The sequence below is a fragment of the Carassius auratus genome, chromosome 12, assembly GCF_003368295.1.
Source record: "Carassius auratus strain Wakin chromosome 12, ASM336829v1, whole genome shotgun sequence".
Classification (NCBI taxonomy): domain Eukaryota; kingdom Metazoa; phylum Chordata; class Actinopteri; order Cypriniformes; family Cyprinidae; genus Carassius; species Carassius auratus.
In genome coordinates, this window is record NC_039254.1 from 18,966,049 (window position 1) to 18,986,702 (window position 20,654).

The 20,654-nt window shown below is 34.8% G+C and overlaps 1 protein-coding gene across 2 annotated transcripts in view; it reads left to right on the plus strand.

The window, feature by feature from the left end:
* The window catches only part of LOC113112060 (V-set and transmembrane domain-containing protein 4-like), an 11,862-nt gene extending 1,089 nt beyond the window's left edge, over window positions 1-10,773 (plus strand). Inside the window, exons 2-8 of one of the 2 annotated variants that reach the window (XM_026277431.1) lie at window positions 1,185-1,583; window positions 7,578-7,631; window positions 8,430-8,537; window positions 9,277-9,310; window positions 9,396-9,517; window positions 9,606-9,670; window positions 9,789-10,772. In XM_026277431.1, coding sequence (XP_026133216.1) covers window positions 1,185-1,583; window positions 7,578-7,631; window positions 8,430-8,537; window positions 9,277-9,310; window positions 9,396-9,517; window positions 9,606-9,670; window positions 9,789-9,914 — 908 coding nt within the window. In that variant the 3' untranslated portion in view covers window positions 9,915-10,772. Of the gene's footprint in view, window positions 1-1,184; window positions 1,584-7,577; window positions 7,632-8,429; window positions 8,538-9,276; window positions 9,311-9,395; window positions 9,518-9,605; window positions 9,671-9,788 lie in introns of both variants that reach the window. The other variant, XM_026277432.1, reaches the window with a different exon arrangement.
* The last annotated feature ends 9,881 nt before the right edge of the window (window positions 10,774-20,654 follow it).

A 20,654-nucleotide genomic window follows, 5' to 3' on the forward strand; every position in this document is an offset into this window, starting at 1 on the left:
TGCTGCTCAAGATGTCTATATAATATATATATATATATATATATATATATATATATATATATATATATATATATATATATATATATATATATATATACTATTTTAATGTAATACAGAGCTGGACAATTTGTGGGGACGTCTGTTTGAGATCCACCCATTTAATGTTCTCCAGATGGCTTGTCAAAAAGGCTCATTAAACAGCAGCAATAGAGTCTGGAAAGTCTCTTATTTTTAATTTCCCAGCGTGTATTGCTTTATTCTCTTAAAAATCTGCAGATTAATTGCTGGCTTGCATAACTGGGACACTGAATAAGAAACTACTTGTGTTTAATAATCAGTTATCAAGTTAAAATTCATTTTTTATAAATATTGTGGCTTTATTAAAGCAATAGATTACCCAAAAAGAAAATCTGCTGAAGATCTACTCACCTTCAGGCCATCCAATATTAGGATGAGTTTGTTTCTTCATCAGGTTTGTAGAAATGTAGCACTGCATCAGTGTCTCATCAATGGATGCTCTGCAGTGAATGGGTGCCGTCAGAATGAGAGTCTGATAAAAACATCACAATAATCCACAGCACTCCAGTCCATCAGTGAACATCTGGAGAAGACAAACGATGAAACACATCCAGCATTAAGACGTTTAAATTGAAACTTTCGCTTCTGGTCAAAATATGAATATGTCCATATGCTTCCTTCAGATAAAAATTATATCTCCTGTTGTCCCTTCCCACCAAAATCCATCCACATATTTGTTTATAGCTGTTTTGGCTTGATCTGTGCAGATTTCTCTCCTGATTCAGACCAGACCAGTTTTTCACCAAAGGATGTTATTGTGGATTATGGACTGGAAGCAACATTTTGAAGTTAAAAACGTCTTGATGGATTTGTTTCTTACAAACACGTAGCTTTTGTCTTCTCCAGATGTTCACTGCTGGACTGGAGTGCTGTGGATTATTGTGATGTTTTTATCAGACTCTCATTCTGACGGCACCCATTCACTGCAGAGCATCCATTGATGAGACACTGATGCAGTGCTACATTTCTACAAACCTGATGAAGAAATAAACTACATCTACATCTTGATTGACCTAAGGGCAAGTAAATTATTAGCATATTTTCATTTTGTGGTAAAATATTACTTTAAATGGTGCATTTATTTGCTTTGTATTTTCTGGTTTAAGATGTGTGCTCAGCTATCAACGTCACAGTCACTCCATCTCCATTCACTGTGGTGGCTGAGGGGGAAAACATCACCTTGACCTGTCAGGTGACCCAGCGGCGGCGGTCAGCGAGTCTGCCTGTGGTGCGCTGGATGTTTCAGCCGGAGTCAGGAGGAGAGGAGATGCTGGTGGCGCGGGTGAACATGCAGAGAGCCAAGTTCTACGGAAACTACACCAAGAGCTTCAGCAAGCCCAAAATGAAACTGACAGTGGTGAAACAGGGCAAGATATTCAACCTCCTCATCATGAACATCAGCGAAAAGGACAGGGGTCTTTACAGCTGCAGGGTCCAAGAGTTCAAGATGCATCAGGAACGATGGAAAGCTTCCACCAACAGCTCGGCCTCCACGCATCTCCAAGGTTTGTTCATGCTGTTGTGAGCAGGGTGGGAAATTAACAGGGGACTGGAGCAGAAATGCTACCAAAAGAAACAAAAATACCACTTAAACTCAAGGTAGGCTCATTGGAAAAAAGTCCCTCTGAAAAAGGGTATTCTTAAGGCAAAATAATGAATGCATAATGCATTATAAAAAAAAAACTTATAATATGTTATATAATTTCATTAATATTTATAAGAACAGTTTTTATATATTATAATATTTACTTCTTTGTGGTTATAGCTTTTAAGAGTATGATGATTTATTACACAATGAACACGTTACAATGGATTATATTTCTCATAGTTATAATGTGTTATAAGTCAAATTTCTTGCCATTTTTCTAATGCTACTTTATTTAAAGCGGTCAAAGACCACTTATAAGAAGTAATAATAATAATAATAATAATAATAATAATAATCATATTTTTTTCTCTCTCTCTCAAACAGCCATAAGATCAGATATCAGATCAGTCGAATGTGTAATATCATATTTGCTTTGAACTATTTTTATTGTAATATCAGTTATAATATATAGTAATATATTAGTAATAATAATATTATAAAATATATAATACTATTTTTATTGTAATGTAGTTGTAATAACTATTTTGATGGTACCCTTTAGACAGATGTTGATAAGTAACTCTGTAACTACATATCAACTGGTGGACATTGGAGTATTAGCATGTCTGCTACTGTAAATATATGCTAACGCTTTATTTTGATGGTCAACCAACAGATAAACTGACTATAAGTGTCTTTGCAAGTGTTGCATGGTGTTCATTGTGTGTTATGAATAATCATACTCTTAAACTTATAACCACATATACGTAAGTATTATGGCGTATTATAATTGTTGTTATGATTATTCATGAGTTGATACAGTAACATATTATACTTTTTTTTTTTTTTTTATAATGCATTATGCATTCATATAAGGCCTTAAGAATACACTTATAATGTATTACAAATACGGGCTTCATAGAAAGTGTTACCAAAAAATAAATAAATAAATAAATAAAAACCTTACCTATAGTTAATATTCACTATAGTTTTTAGCTTAAATGAGCACTAGTGGCAGTAAAACATCAACCACTTTTATTCGTATTTACTTTGATTATGAATAAAAGCTTAGATTTGAGTGGTTCCCCCCACAGCACTATGTTTTATCCTCGTAATGCTTTTACCATGGTGCATGATTTATAAACATACATTTTGATGTTTGCATCACAATCATTTCCAAATGTTTCAATTTTCTGATGTAGTAAACTTGCTGGGTAGCGTACCCGGTAACAGCATTGCACTTGTGATGTGAAGCACTCGTATCAGTCCTGTCAAACACAGGTTACAATAAAAGAGCTCAAAGACTTATAACATGACAAATAACAGGATTGCTTCATTCTGACTTCATGTTTGTTTTTGCTAATATTATTGAATTGGTTTAGGGTTGGTTTAGTGTTGTTGTTGTTGTTTAATGTATTTAAATGTTTAATATAAAAAAGAAGGTTTGCCCATATGCTGTTGTGAGCAGACTCCAATTAATGGGATTTAATGACAATTAATGACAATTAACTATTGTCAGTGTTAAGTAACATGAGTAAGATCGATTGAGGCATAATACTTAGAACTGCTCATGTTTCAATGATTTATTTGAGTCATGTTATTGGATCATAACACTTTGTTTTGTGTGCTATTAACTGAATCAGTGTAAAATCTTGATTTGATAATTGCTAAAAATGCAATGATAAAATAGAGAAAAGCTCATATCTGATCCTCGTATTGAGTGACTGTTTGTTGAGAGTTTCTCTCATTTAGACTAAAATGTCTCAAAACATCTGACACTGTACTGCACTTAAAAGCAACAGATCTTGAGAAAATTCTTTGGTGTTGTATGTGTTCGATTTTCCATTCAAAACATGTGGAAATGTGATTTAATATTTATGCATTATACATCTGTCTTTTGGCATGAAAAGTGAACAACAAAGTGAACACTGGCGTAAGAACAGCCAAACGCTATTGACACTGGCTACTGAGAGCAGTTTTCCTTTACTAACTTACTGTACAGACAGACGGACACGCAAGCAGCACAGACGATGGAGAGGCTGTCGCTCTCTGGATCCAGGACAAATTAACCCCATATGTATAAAGTGCTTTGCAGCAAAGCTGCAAGAATCAGAGGAAAAATGGGGTCAGGGACTTGGCTACTAAATCAGAGTTTCCCAAAAAAGGGCTGCCAGAGCTCACTGTGGGAGGGTGTCGCCTGGCCTACTTAAAGACATCCCCAAATCAAAATTGGATGTTTGTGGCTTTAAGTCCATGTGTGTTAACTTTGAGACCTACATGTGAGTGTACTGCCAAACATCTGCAAAATTTACTTTTAGCAAACATTTAAAAATTGCAGTTTCTCCCTTTAGGTAATACTGACCAAAACTACTTTTGGCCGACTCCTCCTGTAAACAAACGTTCTCCAAATCAACCAAAAACAAGCAATAGCAAGTAGCAATTCCAACATAATATGTATGTGTAATATTGTGCTCATTGGAAAAGGCTACCTATACATACACTCCACTGACATTTCCATTTATAATGAATACTAGTGATAGTAAAACATCAACAACTTTTATTAACTTTTCTCAACAAACTATAATTATGCTGCAGATTGTTAAAAACTCGTTTGGTTTCTTGGGCAATAATATGCTATAATAAAAATGCTATTAGCATGATTTGTAAACAAGCACATTTTGATGTTTGCATAACATAACCATGTATGGCTTTACTGATGTACAGTAAACAAAATGATAAGTGCAACCCTTTTTTGTCCCCATTTTTCATGAGCTGAACTTAAAGATCTAAGACTTTTTTCTATGTACACAAAAGGCCTATTTCTCTCAAATATTGTTCACAAATCTGTCTAAATCTGTGTTCGTGAGCACTTCTTCTTTGCTGAGATAATCCATCCACCTCACAGGTGTGGTATATCAAGATGCTGTTTAGACAGCGTGATTATTGCACAGGTGTGCCTTAGGCTGGCCACAATAATAGGACTCTCTATGAGGCAAAAACAAAAGTGTTGGGTTTATAATTTTGTTTAGTGTAGTAAAGTTGCTTGGTAGAGCACCTGGTACAGTATAACACTTGTGATGTGAAGCTCTCCCTTATGAGTCTGGTGAAACACGAGTGACACGAATCATGATAAAAGATTCAAACGATCAAAGACTTGTCATTTTATCTTGCTTCCACATGATTGCCTAAGCAAGTTTGTTATCTCATGCTTGCTTTTGTTAGCACTATTGGTTAGGTTTACACTGAGTTTAGTGTAGCTGCTACATTATTTTCAAATGTAATGCAGCATTAACCTTTAAGCACCGGTCACAGGATGTTTCACACATAATGTTGGCAAATTCTGTTTCAGGTAAATCTGAACATGCTTTTAGCAGCACTCACTTGGCATTTCACTTTCAGAGTGTCATAGATTATGCAAGAAGCCACAGTTTCAATCATAAATAAACACATGGGAGACCAAGGTGATTGTCAAGCCATTTAATGCGGTCTTCAATTTTGGCAGTGTAGAAACATTTCAAAAAGTATTATTGCTGTAATTTGGTGATTGGAAGATATAATATTCATCAAGAACTGATCTGATTAGACAAACAAGAAAAAAAGCCAAGCAGATGGGTTGAAAAGTTAGAAAGATTCATGACTTCTGCTGAAAGGTTGTTTCAATTTAGTCGTTCGATTTTAATAAAATATTACAAACCATTTATTTATGAGGCATAATTCTTTGCAGAAAATGATAAATACCAAGACTTGCATCAATAAAGTAAATATGATCAACTCTGATTACATGTTAACTTCAAAATGAGGATTGCTTGAAAAAGGGGAGGAACAGATATAATGATGAAGTGACATGCAAAACAAAAATTGCATATCCACTAACTAATATATTCATAGAACCCTAGATCCTTGGCTAAGCTATTCCATACATAACACGAAAACTACTTAGTAGGGAATGATTATATACCCCTGTTGATGCTTAAACATACATAAACACATTTAATAACAATTAAATGAGAATTTGTGTTCCAAGCAACCAATGAGATATCCAAGTAAAGTAGTCCCAAACCAAGCCATACCAAGCTCGAAACTTTGTTTTCTGAAGCATCATCACATTTTCCACGGACAGTGTTTGTAAGGAGAACCACTGAGTGTCTCTGCCATGTGAGGGAGGATGTGGTGCAGACTCAAATGCACAACAGAACAGAGAGAGCAGGGAATACTGACCGTGTTTGTGGGTAATACAATGCGGTAGGGACATGTTTTGTATGGCTCTTGTCTTGTCAGGATGTGATGCAAATCAATAAAGTCTACTGAAGGCTGTTTCTATGAAGAAAAAAAAAATGATTTGACCTAAATGGTTTGTATTATTTATGCAGTTTTGTTGTGGCCATTTTTGTTTCCATTGCTCAAAGGCAAATAACTTGTCATATTGAATATAAGGCAGGCCAACCACCAAGGCTTAGTGAATGTCACAGTGTGATCATTCATATTGCCAAGACAGAGAAGAATGCTAATGACTTTAAATTCCCTACATTTTTATACACTTTCATATATTCACTACTTCTTTTCATAGCTGAATGCGCTGAGGTCGTGCAATGAAATAATTAATATGTCAGTTGATGCAGCTGCTCTATTGGAACGTGCATCTCTATTCATGTGTCTGTGAGGTCTTCAACAAATGACTGTACAGTGACAGAAGCCTTCAGTAAATCACTGGAGATTTTGTATCTGGCTCCTCTTTTGAACCATATAACTCAATAGAGCTTTTGTCCCTCTCCAGTTCGGTCAAGCATGAGCACGAGATCCAAATATAAGCACATTTCTGCAGGAGCCATGAATGGAGAAATAAATATAGTTCATGTGCAAGCAGAAAAAGCAGAAGACATTTGCAGTGTGGTTAATAAGAATGCATAGACAACTGGAAATGCCGTGCATGCTCTAAATTTAATTCTGTGTCTGATGCGACATAGCAGTTTATAAATACGAAAATGAGCTTAAAGGGTTGGTTCATCCAGAAATGTAAATTAGCCTATGAATTACTCATCCTCAAGTCATACTATGTGTATATGAATTTCTTTTATTTTCAGACTAATCCAAACTGAGTTATATTAAAAATTGTCTTTGATCTTCCGAGCTGTCACCCGGCGGGTGTTGTAGTGCATCAGTCCAAAAGAAGTGAAATAAAGTGCATCCAAACAGTTAATTTTAAAATATATATATTTTTTTATATAACTCCGATTGGATTTGTCAAGAAAGTCATATACACTAGGATTCCCTGAAGGTGAGTAATTCATGGGATTATTTTATTTTTGGGTGAACTAACCCTAATGACTCAAATAAGCTAGCTGACCTGTTGTTTCTGTGGCCAAGCTGTTAGCTAATCAGACAATTTCTGATTCCCCAAAATGTCCCCTCTTTTCTTTTGCCTTATTCTATAAACCAAATGCTAAAGTACGGTGTTCCAATGTGACTGGGATGTGATACATTTACAGTATGTTATATACAATATTATTATATATAAAATAATGCTTTTCTTTCCAGTTTTATTGCTTAATTTACACTTTCACTGCTGACAGAACACACCAGATTCAACTCGTTTGATTCAAGTAAATAAAATGTGTTCTTTAGTGGTCTGTTGCACACCCAAACAGGCGGTTAAACTGCCTCAGCAGCCGAGGTGGCTGTGTTTGTTGGGCCAGCTCGCCTTATTGTCGTCAGCTGCTGTGGTTATGTGTATTTCAGGGCATCACAGTGGGTGTTAGCCAGGGCCATATCCAGAGAGAGGGAAAGCCTCACTGCTGTCATCCCACACACTACTGCCCCTGCAATTTACTTGATTTAACTGCATGTGCCGTGTAATTACGAGGGACTGGAGCCACAGTGATGAGTGTGCAATTCTCTCTTCTTCCTCTCACAGTCCATGTTATCCCAGCCGGCAAACCAATGGAGGAACTGTGGAGTCTGTTTGAAGGTAAGCCACAAAGCTGTTCAACCATATTGTGTTGGACCAAAAACAAAACAAAAAAAGTGTTGCTAAACATGTTTCAGATGCAGTAAATAGTCTAATAGTAATGGAAGGAATGTCCAAAAATGTCTGTATTGTTTGTTTTAAATGTTTGTACTGGTTTCTTTAACCCGCTCTCGCTGGATTTCTGACCATTACTGCCTGCTCCCACAAACATTCTATTATTGAATTCAATTTCACACATCATGCTGGATTCAGGGTTGCCAAATAAATCTTGAGAAGGGTTGATAGTTTCCCACGGGTTAAAGGTTTGAACTAGTGCATAGATTACATTTGACTGAAATGCTTGTATTGAAACATTTCAGATATGGTCATTGCGCTACTTTCGTGGCTCTTTGAACCCCCTTAAACCCAACAAATCTTAATTACTAATCACTCAAGTATTACCAAGTCTTCAGTAACTACTATTGATCTGGAGATTCATTTAAAAGTGTAAAATGTTTTTCATTTTAATGTACTGGTCCAGATCTATTATTAACTTATTTATGACAAAATTTCCATTATTCACCAAATCTGAATTGAGGTTTGGCATCTATGCCATTAAATGTCACTGGCTGTTCTGTGTTTCTTGACATCAAACCGGCTTATACTGGATAACCTTTAAAAGGCATGAGTAAATACCTCAATACAAGGTGTTTTTATGTGTTGTTACTGGTGTGTCATGTCTATATTTTCTCTGCAGTAAACATACAGTATGCATTCATTACCGCTGCATTAAGTGTATTGTGTGTGTGTGTGTTTCAGATGTGTATCTATGTGCTGTGTTGGTGTGCTGTGTCGGGCTCTTGTGCATGTGTATGTTCACTATAGTTGTGAGCTGTCAGTATCTGACGAGGAAGAGACGATTGAAAGGTATGGTTCTCGCTGTTGGTGATATAAAATAGTCTGGTAACAGTAAAGAAGTAGTTCGATCCAAAAAATTAAATTCTCTGAAGGTTAACTCACCCTTAGGCTATCCAAAATATGAGTTTGTTTCTTCATCAGGTTTGGAGAAATGCAGCACTGCATCAGTGTCTCATCGATGGATGCTCTGCAGTGAATGGGTGCCGTCAGAATGAGAGTCTGATAAAAACATCCCAATAATCCACAGCACTCCAGTCCATCAGTGAACATCTGGAGAAGACAAAACCTGAAACAAATCCATATGATATATTCGTTTAGAACTGTTTTAGATGTTTTGGCTTGTAATCAGTGCTCCATCTGTGCAAATTTCTCTCCTGATTCAGACGAGACAATATTATGGAAAAAGGAATACAGATAAAACGTCTTAAAAACTGTTTTTGTTTCTAACAAACATGCAGCTTTCAATATGGATGGAGTTCTGTGGATCACTTGTGGATTATTGTGATGTTTTTATCAGACTCTCATTCTGACGGCACCCATTCACTGCAGAGCATCCATTGATGAGACACTGATGCAATGCTACATTTCTACAAACCTGATGAAGAAACAAACTCATCCTAATCTTGTATGGCCCAAGAATGAGGATATTTTCAGCTTTTTTAAATGAACTATTCCTTCAGCATGTTAATGATGCTCGTGTAATGATCTTAATCATATAAGATGCTCATCAACACTTACTTTTTGCCAGAAAACTATCATTTGGTCAAGAGTCCGCAGAACAGGTGAGAAAACATAAAAAAAATGTCTAATTGCATATGAGAAGGCCATTCTTCTTCACAAACTGAAGCTGTGTTCATGTGTGTCCAGTTCAGGCGAGACGGTCACTAGTGTGGTCAGTCTCTCTCCAGCTCTTCCCAAGAAGATGAGAAAGTATAAGAAAAATAAAAGTGTGGAGCAGCCAGACATGCCACCAGAGATACCGGCTAAAGGTGGAGTAACATTCCCAAAATGACCTCTGTGTGTCACCGTACATTATTTCTAGTTTAATAGCTAATATATTCCAATATTGCATCTCAGCCCCTATTGCAGACAAAATTCGAAAGCCGAAGCTTTTAAAACCTCAGCCCAGAAAAGTGGTTTTGGTAAGTTACATAAATGAAATACACAGAAAGATATAATTTGTACTGCAGAACTGCCAGTTGTTGTAGTTAATATTTGTTTAATGTGAGCTGTAACTCTGCTGATGTCCTGATCCAACAGCCCAGAATTACAGAAGAGAGTCTGACGTACGCTGAGCTGGAGCTGATGAAGCCGCTGCCCGAAGCCAAAACTGCCACCACAGGAACAGTGTACGCTCAGATATTCTTTGAGCACAAGCCTGTGTAGCATTACATTCTCTTGGAGGAAACTTTATTTATAATAACACAACGTTGATTTTATTCGTCACCATTTTTCTGATGTTTTATACATGCAACATTAAGTGAATTGCACATATTGTATATGTATATTCTTTACTTTCTAAGTTGTTCTATCTGTGACAAAAAAATAAAAATAAATAAATAATAATAATATTTAGCAAAACCAAATCACTGTCATGCGAAAACTGCATTCTGTAACTAAAAGGCACATAAACACAGTAAGCAATCGTTCTGAGACATTATGTGAAGATTATGTAGGTAAATACACCAACAAATATTAACCATTTGAATTCATACAAGCTGTTAATAAACTAATTATTTATATGAGGATATTTTGCACAAATGAAAAACGTGGAAATCTTTTTAGGAATGTTCTGGGTTCAATGCAGATTCATCTCTGAAAAGCTTCTGTGGTCTGCACTGGATGTGTTTCAACTTATATTAATTATTCTGTAAAGAGATGAGTTATTAGAGATGAAAAGTTGTGTAAACCGTCCGTTTTCTAAGCAGATGAACTTCACATTTGCATATCCAATTTTTTTTTTTTTTTACAAAGTACAACCTCATCCCTTTATGTCAACTTTGTTTCAATGCTTTATACATTATTGTAAATAAATACTTCATATAACTTTGAGTAGACAAGCTAATAAATGACTTTTTCACACCTGACTCAAATTAACTGTAAAAATATTAAATATAATGTAAATGTTTTGGCTTTTGAAACAGTATTTTAACATTTAATCATGTGCACAACTTTCATTATACAATGATAAAATGATTTTCCGATCAGTATTTTTGTCTTGTTTCCTACAATATATATCTAAACATTCTCACAAATTATAAAGCAAAAATTACATTACATATTATTTTTTTTTATTATTATTATTTGAGAGAAATGTATTACAATTAAGTGGATTTAGGCTTTAAAGAAATAAAATATGCAGAATTATGCAAAAACTTAAAAAAAAAAAAACTTTATTCAAAGGGAAAACTAGATTTTTTGCAAGTTTTTTTTAGGGTTAAACTGTTTTTCAGTCATTTTGCTTCTGAAGTATTTCCGCACACTTAGATGGTTTTGCAGTGCAGATACACTACTGTTAGTGTTTGCACAAGCCTGAATTATTTCTGTGGTGAAGGAAAGCAGGCCACAGAAGCTCAACTCGTATTAAACCCAGAAAATTCCTTTATTGTTCCTTTTTATGACTTCTTTTAATGGAAGAGCATTTTTTATTTAATAATGGGAAGCTAATGAAATATCAGGGTGTATCTGTATCTGGAGCAGACGTGCAGACACCACCGATCTGAACTTTCCGTGTCTGTCTGACTCTTTAGGAATAAATAAGACACAATCTCTCACTCCAAGGGTTTTTGACACACAGATGTGTAAGAAAGTTATTTAACTGTGAAATGCAGAGGGTCCGGAAAGCCCACCACCTTCACCACTAACAAGAACCAGCTCTGCTCAACACATGCCAGATATATACTGTCTGTCACGTTTCTCTTCTGTTTTGTAAGTGTACATGAAACATTTCTATGTGGAAGAACATGACTGCTTTTACCGTGTGTGTCCAAAATCTGTCTCTAAAAAACAATCCGATTCAGTTTCTGCGAGGGTTTGTGTGTACGGTGGTTTGTGGGATTGAACGAGGCAAAGTTTGACATGTGTTTGTGTTTAAATGGGAGGTTTCCTTCTGGCCGTTTCAGAAATAAAAACAGGACCACGTTAGAAAGACATGAAGCAGTGTGTGTCAAGTTATCATATTACACTGTCACTTTAATCTCTTAAAGACATGGCTCATCCAAAAATAAAAATGTGCTGTTAATTTACCCTCAGACCGTCAGAGATTAATTGCAGATAAATGCAGCTTGGGCTACTCTGAGAGTCTGCATATCATTCGAGCAAAACGTAATCTGATGATATACTGAGGTCTTATGAAGCGAAATGATCAGTCTGTGCAAGAAACTGAACTTTATTACTTCTAACATTATTATCTTTAATCCAGAGCCTCATTTAAATGGTCTGGAGTGATGTCCGGTTCAGCGACGGATCTTTTCTGTAGTAAAACAGATGAATCAGTTCACCAGATCGTCTGAATTGTGAATTCATTCACTTTATATGCTTTAGACATGTAAAACGTCCATTGTTCATGTCATTAATGGATGCTTTAGTATTATAATCGTGTATATGTGATGCCATTGCGTGATTAAGTAACCGTACATTAACCGTCTGAAAGAACAACAGATTCAGATTTCCTCTGGATTACAGGTAATACTAAGAATATTGTAAGTGATTATTGTGTGTATGTGTGATTTTGTTTTCCTTGATATTCTTCTTGTTTTCTTTAGTTTTTCTTTTCCTCATAGACACAGCCAGTGACATGTATTTAATGAATCTTCTTCACTGTCCTACTCTACATTTTCCCAAGAGCTAAACCTTTAACACACTTGGGGAAACACAAGGAGTAATGCTTCTACACGTCATCTTTCAAGTATAGTCTTCATCTAAACTGTGTTTGAAGTGCAGGAATAACTTCTGCTTTACACCCAGGTCTACAGGAGCTTCGCTCATGAGTCATCTTTAATATTTCACCTGATTAGGACAGAAAACACTGCACTAAAACACCCTTGAGACACAGAAAGCTCAAGCTAACATTAGACTAAAAGTAGACACGGTTTGAATTAGCTCATAAAAGAAAGGTTTCTGTTTCTGGAGCGTCAGATGAGTCTCAGACAAGATTTCTAGATAAACATTTATGAAGTAGGTCAGCTGAGGTCTGCACGTGGCCTAAAACTGAGCAAAACCACATCCTTGATTCAAAGAAACTTCCATTTGCCAGTTTTCCAGAGATCATCTTAAGAGAGAGTTCAATCTATTCCTGAACAAGACACCTGGGTCATACCAACAAACCCTTAGAAATAATCAAACATAGATTTAATATAACAACAAATTAATGTGCTATTTAGATTCAATTCAAATACAAATCATTACAAAGCAACTTTACAGAAAATTATGTTTCTACAATATTTAGTAGTAGCTTATGGTGGTGACTGCCAGTTTGTGCGTATATGACAGGATTTTTCTGAAATATTAATACAAGACGTAGTCAGCCAGACGATGAACATTATTAACAGCAGTTATTATATGATGCAGTCACACTTGTATCAATAATTGTTAGTTCTGTTTGTTGATTCAGGGTCAGCATCATCTGAGGTCCTCTGAGGGTCAGCATCATCTCTTCTCAGGTGTTCTGGATCCAGACTGGAGCTTGTGTAAATCCTAGTTACCACGGGATGAAGATCCAGCAGAAACAGAGAAACACATAGAGACATCATTAACATAGCTGCTGTTCCAACAAAGTAAAATTAGTTTAACCCAAGCTAATGAATAAGAATGCACATTTGATCAGATGCAACTACACTCACAATTTAAGAGATACATTATTCTAATGCTTGGCGAAAGAGATGTGTTTTTAATCTAGATTTAAACAGAGAGAGTGTGTCTGAACCCCGAACATTATCAGGAAGGCTATTCCAGAGTTTGGGAGCCAAATGTGAGAAAGCTCTACCTCCTTTAGTGGACTTTGCTATCCTAGGAACTTAATAAAATAACATAATAATAGGCTGTTATTCATATTTTGATAATAACTTTAACCTTAAGTATTACATATTTGTTTGATTTGTTATAAGGACACAAAATTGTGTTGTTTTTTGGAAGAAATCAATCAATCAACCAATTATCATATCTCTGGAAAGACAAAGACCATTAGATAGAGTGTTTTTATTTTTTGTTTTGTTAACAATAATAACTCAATGTTTTATATATACAGATTATATACATACATATATATAAGTATGTTTTATTTTAATGTTATGTTATTTAACAATAATTTAACCATAACATTCAACCAAAACCAAAACTTGATATATGTTTCTTGATATATCATTTAACACAAATAAAAGTTATTGAAATAAAAATTTAGTGTTAAAGTGTGCAAAAAGGTTGAATGAAGGTCTTTTAAAATAAATACAGTAAAATAACACCAAATTGTATTATCTGCAAAAGTTATTAGTAATTACTAAGCCCAAAACTTTAGTGTACATTAAAAACATTTTTAAAAGTAAATCTAATGTAACATAGCAAAACTTTCAAAATATTTAAATGATTACAAAACCAAGCAAAATAAATAAGCAAATAAAATAATCTAGTATGTTATAGTGTGCAAAAAAAGTTCAAGAAGGTTTAAAAAAAAAAACAAAAAAAAAAAATAAAATAAAATAAAAAAAAAAAATTAAGTTATTTTGAGTTCTTAAGGTAAAGCAGTATCCAAAATATCACTAAACAAATGCTGTCCTCTGGTGAAAAGAGCATCTATCGGTTGATGACAGGAGTCTGGGTGCGTGGCCATGATTTGGAAGAGCATCACGTCTCCCTGGATCATCACTTTTGCTCTTCCTGGAGCAACATCTGCATCAAACAAACAAACACAGCCAGCTCCAAACCCTAACAAGATCCGGAAGAACACCCTACTCTGCAGAACGAGGGGGTGTAAGTGACCTAGATTACACCTACTGATCAAAATACACTAAAGGAGTGAGTCAGAAATCAGCTAAACATCTTTACTCATGACTCATCTGAGACTGAGCTGCAGAAAAACACCAGATTTGAAAAGATAAAAATACATTCTCTTTCAGTGATTACAAGAAAACTGTAGTATTTTTTCAGTAGTGGCATGCATGTTGCATGATGTTTGTTGCATGCTTTTAAAATACGTTTGCATCATGTATCAGGTAAATAAACGTCAAAGCAGTTTGCTGCCCTCTGTTGGTCTTAAAACGCCATGACAGACGTACTGATATTTTGCGTCACTGTTCTGTCCTGTTTCAAAATAAAATAAAATAAACGTTAATTTAAATTTAAAATTAAATTAAATTAAACAAAAGTTAAATAAATTTAAAAGTTAAAAAAAAAAAATGAAATAAATTGTTTTCTTATTTAATTAATAAAATAAATTTAAATAAGGTCAAACAAAAACAAAATAAAGTACAATTAAATTGAATTAAATTAAAAAATACAATAATAAAGCCTTGTATTAATTTTAAAACACAAAGTGTGGAGTATACCATATATCATAAATAGCATATACTATAAAAAGCTGAGTCTGGCTTGCTTTCAGGAATAATTTACTGTACATTCAGCCAAACTACTGTACATCCATTTCTAACTCGCTCTCTGTCAGGTACGGATCTCAAAGGGTACAACTATCCACAACAACACTGAAACATGCATACGAACATCTGTGCAGAAAAATATAATGAACTCATCAGTCGTCTACTAACAAACGGCAGAACACAGATCCAGTCACAGCAGGCAAGAACAAGCATTTCTGTCATAATGTTGCTTGCCATATTGAATACACAGATATCTGTTTACTTTTCTGCAGTCTGCAACATTTCAAGTTGTTTAATTGAAATAACATTCATTTACCATAAATTAACGACCTAACAAAAAAATAGCATTTTAAATCTGAACATTTACTTAGATTAAAACATTAACTTGCTTAAATTAAATTAATATCAGTTAATGTATCATGAATATTATTATTATTTTTAAAAGCAAACTGTAAAGATTGATTGATTTTAGTTTCAGATCTCTAATGCATGGACTGATGTACAGTAAGGTGTTGTGTGTTTTGTGTTCTGTGAGCCGTGTGCTGGCATACACTCATGTAATGCAGAAACACACGCTGACCACAGCAGTTTGAGCAGCGTTTGACTGGTCTCTGTGTCCTTCAGCAGCAGCGCTGGAGCATGACACACACCTCTGTCAAACACGTCTCAGATGTGTCTCCAGGGACCGGACTAATAATCATCGTGAGCAGAAGGACAGCTTGTGAATTAACAATGTTTAACAACTATTAGTGTGGAAATGGTTACACTTTCAAAATAAATAAATAAATACATTAATGAATGGAATGCACTACAATAAAACAAAAATAAAATAGTTAAACCAAAATAAAATGAAAAATTAATAAACGTTTTAAAACAAAAATAAGTAAAACTAGACAAATAGAACAAAAAAATATTTTCAAATAAAATTAAGTAAAATAAAAGAAAACGCATTTATTTTCCTACAAAATTATTTGCTTCATTAATATTCTTTTTTTTTCTTCTTTTTTTTTCAGTCATACACTAAAGGAATAATAATAATAATAATAATAATAATAATAATAATAATAATAATAATAATAGTAATAATAATAATAATAATGAAGCATTTACATTTCTGTGTGCCTTTTGCCCTGTTGTGCCCTAAAGTACACACACTGGGTCAAAAATTAAATTGTAATAGGAATGTTTTTATTGATACATTTATTGATTTCAGCATAATTTCTCTCACCTCATCCACCTTTTTGGCTGGACTTTTTCAAATAACTTGCCAGTGCATTATTGGAACTACAATGCATTGAAATGCTGCCCACTGGGCATAGCCCACACATTTACTGTGTGTCACTGGAGCACAACATCAGGGTCACAGGGATATCTGTAGCAATAGACAACAATACATTGTATGGATCACAATTATACATTTTTATTTTATGCCAAAAGTCATTAGGATTTTGAGTTAAGATCATGTTCCATAAAGATGTTTTGTACATTTTCTACCATAAATATATTAAAACTTAATTTTTGATTACTAATATGCATTGCTAATGACTTAATTTAGGACAACTTTTAATGTGATTTTTCTCAATATTTGATTTTATTAATCTTTTTTTTTTTTTTTTTTTTTTTTTTTGGACCCTTAGATTCCAGATATTTCAAATAATTGTATCTGAGCCAAATATTGTCCTCCTAACAAACATACGTAAACAAATTATTTATTCAGCTTTCAAATGATGTGTCTCAATCCTAGGGTCACAAATTAATGTTGTTTCTAAAAAAAATGTACCCAATGTTGCATTGCTCCTAGACACAATAGTGAATCTGTGAACGGCTTGATTTGTAGTGTCTGTGACGGCACCCATAGGTTTCTGAAGATAGTTTTTGAAGCCAAAAGTAGGCAGAGTGGGCCGTCGCCATATTTGCAGCATGTCATTCCCGGATCATCGAAAATAGGCAAAAAGGCGGGAGCTGGCTGCAGAAGCCACGCCCACCTAGCACAACAGCAGCGACAGCAGTGGCAATCCACCTGTCACTCAAGTGGCCACGCCCTTAATTATGCAGCACTTTAATGCTTAATATAATTTAAACATTTAAACAATTATCATGAAGGGCAAAAATAGCTATTTAGACCAAAAAAAAAAAAAAAAAAATACTGTACCAGGCTGTAAATGTTTTGGTATCAAAGGTTCCATGAAAAACTTTTAACATCCTTTCATTATTTACACTATTTGAATTAAGTCTCAAATGACAGAATGTCTGCCAGGTGGGTCTAGGTCTTAGCAAGCAAAGGTCCAAACAGATTAAAAAATAAAAAATAAACACTAATGCAGATGCTCAGTTGAAGTTGATCTTGTAATAGCCATAGACAGTAAAAGAAATGGACACAGCGACCCCATTGGAACTCAATTGAGACAAATGAAGCCCAGTTTTAGCGTTTTTTAGCACTTCCGTTTCTGACGCGCAGACTCCAACGAAGCTTGACGACGTCAGCAACCTGTCTGACAGATGTAAATCTTCTAGTAGCTGTGCGTGCAAACTGCCATCGTTAATCTTGCAGAGACGGCGAGCTTGAGCGGGGAGTTCTTTGTCGTGAGTGAGCAGGAGTTAGTATTCTGATTAATTATTTTGTATAGTATTTTAAAATGTAACGCCAGTACGCCATATTAAGTTAATTGCCTGCGAGCTTCTCCTCCTGTCTGTACGGTAATGCGACAGAGAGTCGAGTGGTTATGACGCAATCGTTAGCCTATTTTTTACAAAAACTGTTTATACGGGGCCATAATGTAACATAGAAGGTAATGGAGCCCTTTATACATTGTCGTGTATCTTTAGAAATAAATAATGGACAAACGGAGTCTTTAAACGCCTCAGATGTAAAGTTATTCGCTGTCAAAGTGACGCCAAAATGAATGGGAGTCAATGGGAATGCTAACGCAAGTGAAGTTCTGCTAAAAGATGGCAGCCCCCACCCGACTTCAACTTCCGGTCGAGTTCCTTGCCCCTTGGTAATAGCTTCTGTGCGTCACCAGGGAGAAGCAAATCTCTAAACGGCCTCAGTTCTCACTACTGCCCCCTTCAGCAGATACAGTGACATTACAATCACATCTGGAAAGTGTAACACCACACCGGATGTTGCTGTGTGCATTTGCTGAGGTTTTAGGCTACATAAAGATGTAAATTATTTAAAGCTAAAGTCTAATATTCATTCAGGAAAAAAAAAATGTCACTTTGAAGATGCCAATATGAGTTTAATGACTGTAAATGGAGAGAGACAGGCAGCATTAAACTTATAAGAGATTGAAAGGTCACCAATGCATTATAAATACTTATGCTAGAGCTTCAACAAGTGCAGTAGATTCATTACTTACCCAATCATCTACTTTTTGTTGTGAAGAACAAGTGGTGGTGAATGTAATTATGTCCATATTGATTTTTCTTCTTCCTTTTCTCATTTCTCTTGAGAAACACTTCTCTAATTATCACTCGGCTCAATTCTATTGATTCTCCCACATTGGCACTGTTTTAATGATCTGCTCATGACATGACAAGAGACATTTTAAATTTCTAAAAATATGTCTCTCTGTTTATCTATAGTTAACATTGCAAATAAAGAAGATAAAATTCACAACAAAATCTGTCATATGAGATAAATGAAATGTAAATCTAAATGTACATGAAACATTTTATTCACAAACATAAGACTTCGCCCTTTAACAGTTTCAAAATAAGTTGATTTCATGGGATTTATATATATTATTTTGAAAATCTCCGTTGCTCCATCACCGCTTGTGATGTCTCCAGAGATGCCCTTCTGAATTATCAATGTCTTGCTAAATCAATAAGTCTTGTGACATTACATCTCAGTCGACAGCAACAGAAGCAGTAATCAGAATTGGTCTGAATGACTGAAGATCTATTGAAGGGTTTGAAACTGCAACATTACTGTGACAGACAACATTTTTTTCTATCAATATGAACTATGTGTTGTTTGAGTCACTGCTATCTGACAGCTTCAACCAAGTACATTTATCAGCCAATCTTTTCAGTACAGCTTCAAGTGTAATTTAAGCCAGAGCAGAATAGGTTCTTTAATAATAATAATAATAATAATAATAATAATAATAATAATAATAATAATAATAATAATAAAAGGCATATTTTGAAAGAAAAGACATTGTCCAATTCAAAAACACATCTCAAGGTCAAATAATCCAGCAATGATGAGACTTAACATCCTGACCACTTGCAATGGACAAAGAACACTTTCAAACAAACAGCTAAATCATCAATAACCCAGCTCATGTGGGTATTAAATCCCCAGACGGTCAAGTGCATCCCATCTAAGTGGTTTAGGACATGTGCATTTCCAAAAGAGATGCATCAAAGCATTTGACAAAGAGGATGTTTATGGGAATAAATCATTTTGTGGAAATGCAGAAGGCATTTTTTCCGGGCAGACGACAGATTAGCTAGACGGCAATTATGAAAAGATATTCTGAATAAACAAACATGTTGGGAGAGAACAAAGCGCTTTATTTGAGAGAGTGGAGTGTATTTGGGGACTGGTGGGTCAGTGCTGGTTAGAAGCAGTTGAATGAGGTTTTTATTGCCACCTGCATCTTTTCTGAGGAGCAGCTGTGGTCTACAGGGCTGAGCGGATTGAATGGCATTGGTGGAGCTGCTGCTATTATCTGCTGTACTGGGGGTGGCTTAAGAAAAAGACGGGAAGAAAGGAAAGACGAGGGCAGGAGGAGAAACAGGGCGGAGAGAACACTAAATGGAGATTTGAGACGGGCAATTTGAGTCATTTGGAGGTTGAACACTCCAGTAACCCAGGAAAAACCATATATATATATATATGCTGGATTCAACAGTTTCAAAATAACTTAATTTCATGAGATTATAATTGGATTAAAAGCATTAAAGTGATAGTTCACCCACCCAAAAAGTCATTGTATATTATATATGCATGTATATTCAATTTGTATGTATAATTGTGTAAGTATCTAATTAAAAGTTAAAAGCAGAATGTTTTGTTTTAATGGGAAGCATCTCTGTTATGAATATAGAAATAAATGAATTAATTCAAATAAATTCAAACATAAATAAATTATTGCAGAAATGTTAATGATGTCTCATGTAATCCAAAAACCCAAATAAATACGTGCCTCTCCCACAACTTTTATTCCTTTTCACACAAAGTATGATTTGCAGGTCCCCAGCTTCGTTTAATAAAAAGCCTAATTTTCACATAATTACTTGAAGAAATATTATGTTATGATTTCTAAACAATTTTAGCATGCTGTAAGATTTGAAAACTGATGCATTTGAAGCTTAGCGTCACACATTTAGCTTTATATGCATTCGTTTTCTAATCGGTGATGAACAAAAGATTCTGGCTCCTATTAAACTTTTGTAAAAATGATAAAAATGCTGAAATCAATGCTGAAATATTTTTCACCATATACATATAGTAGGTTAACTTACCGTTAACCATTTAACAGGTTTTTACTGTAGCATTTTTACAGTCTTTTACCATTAAATT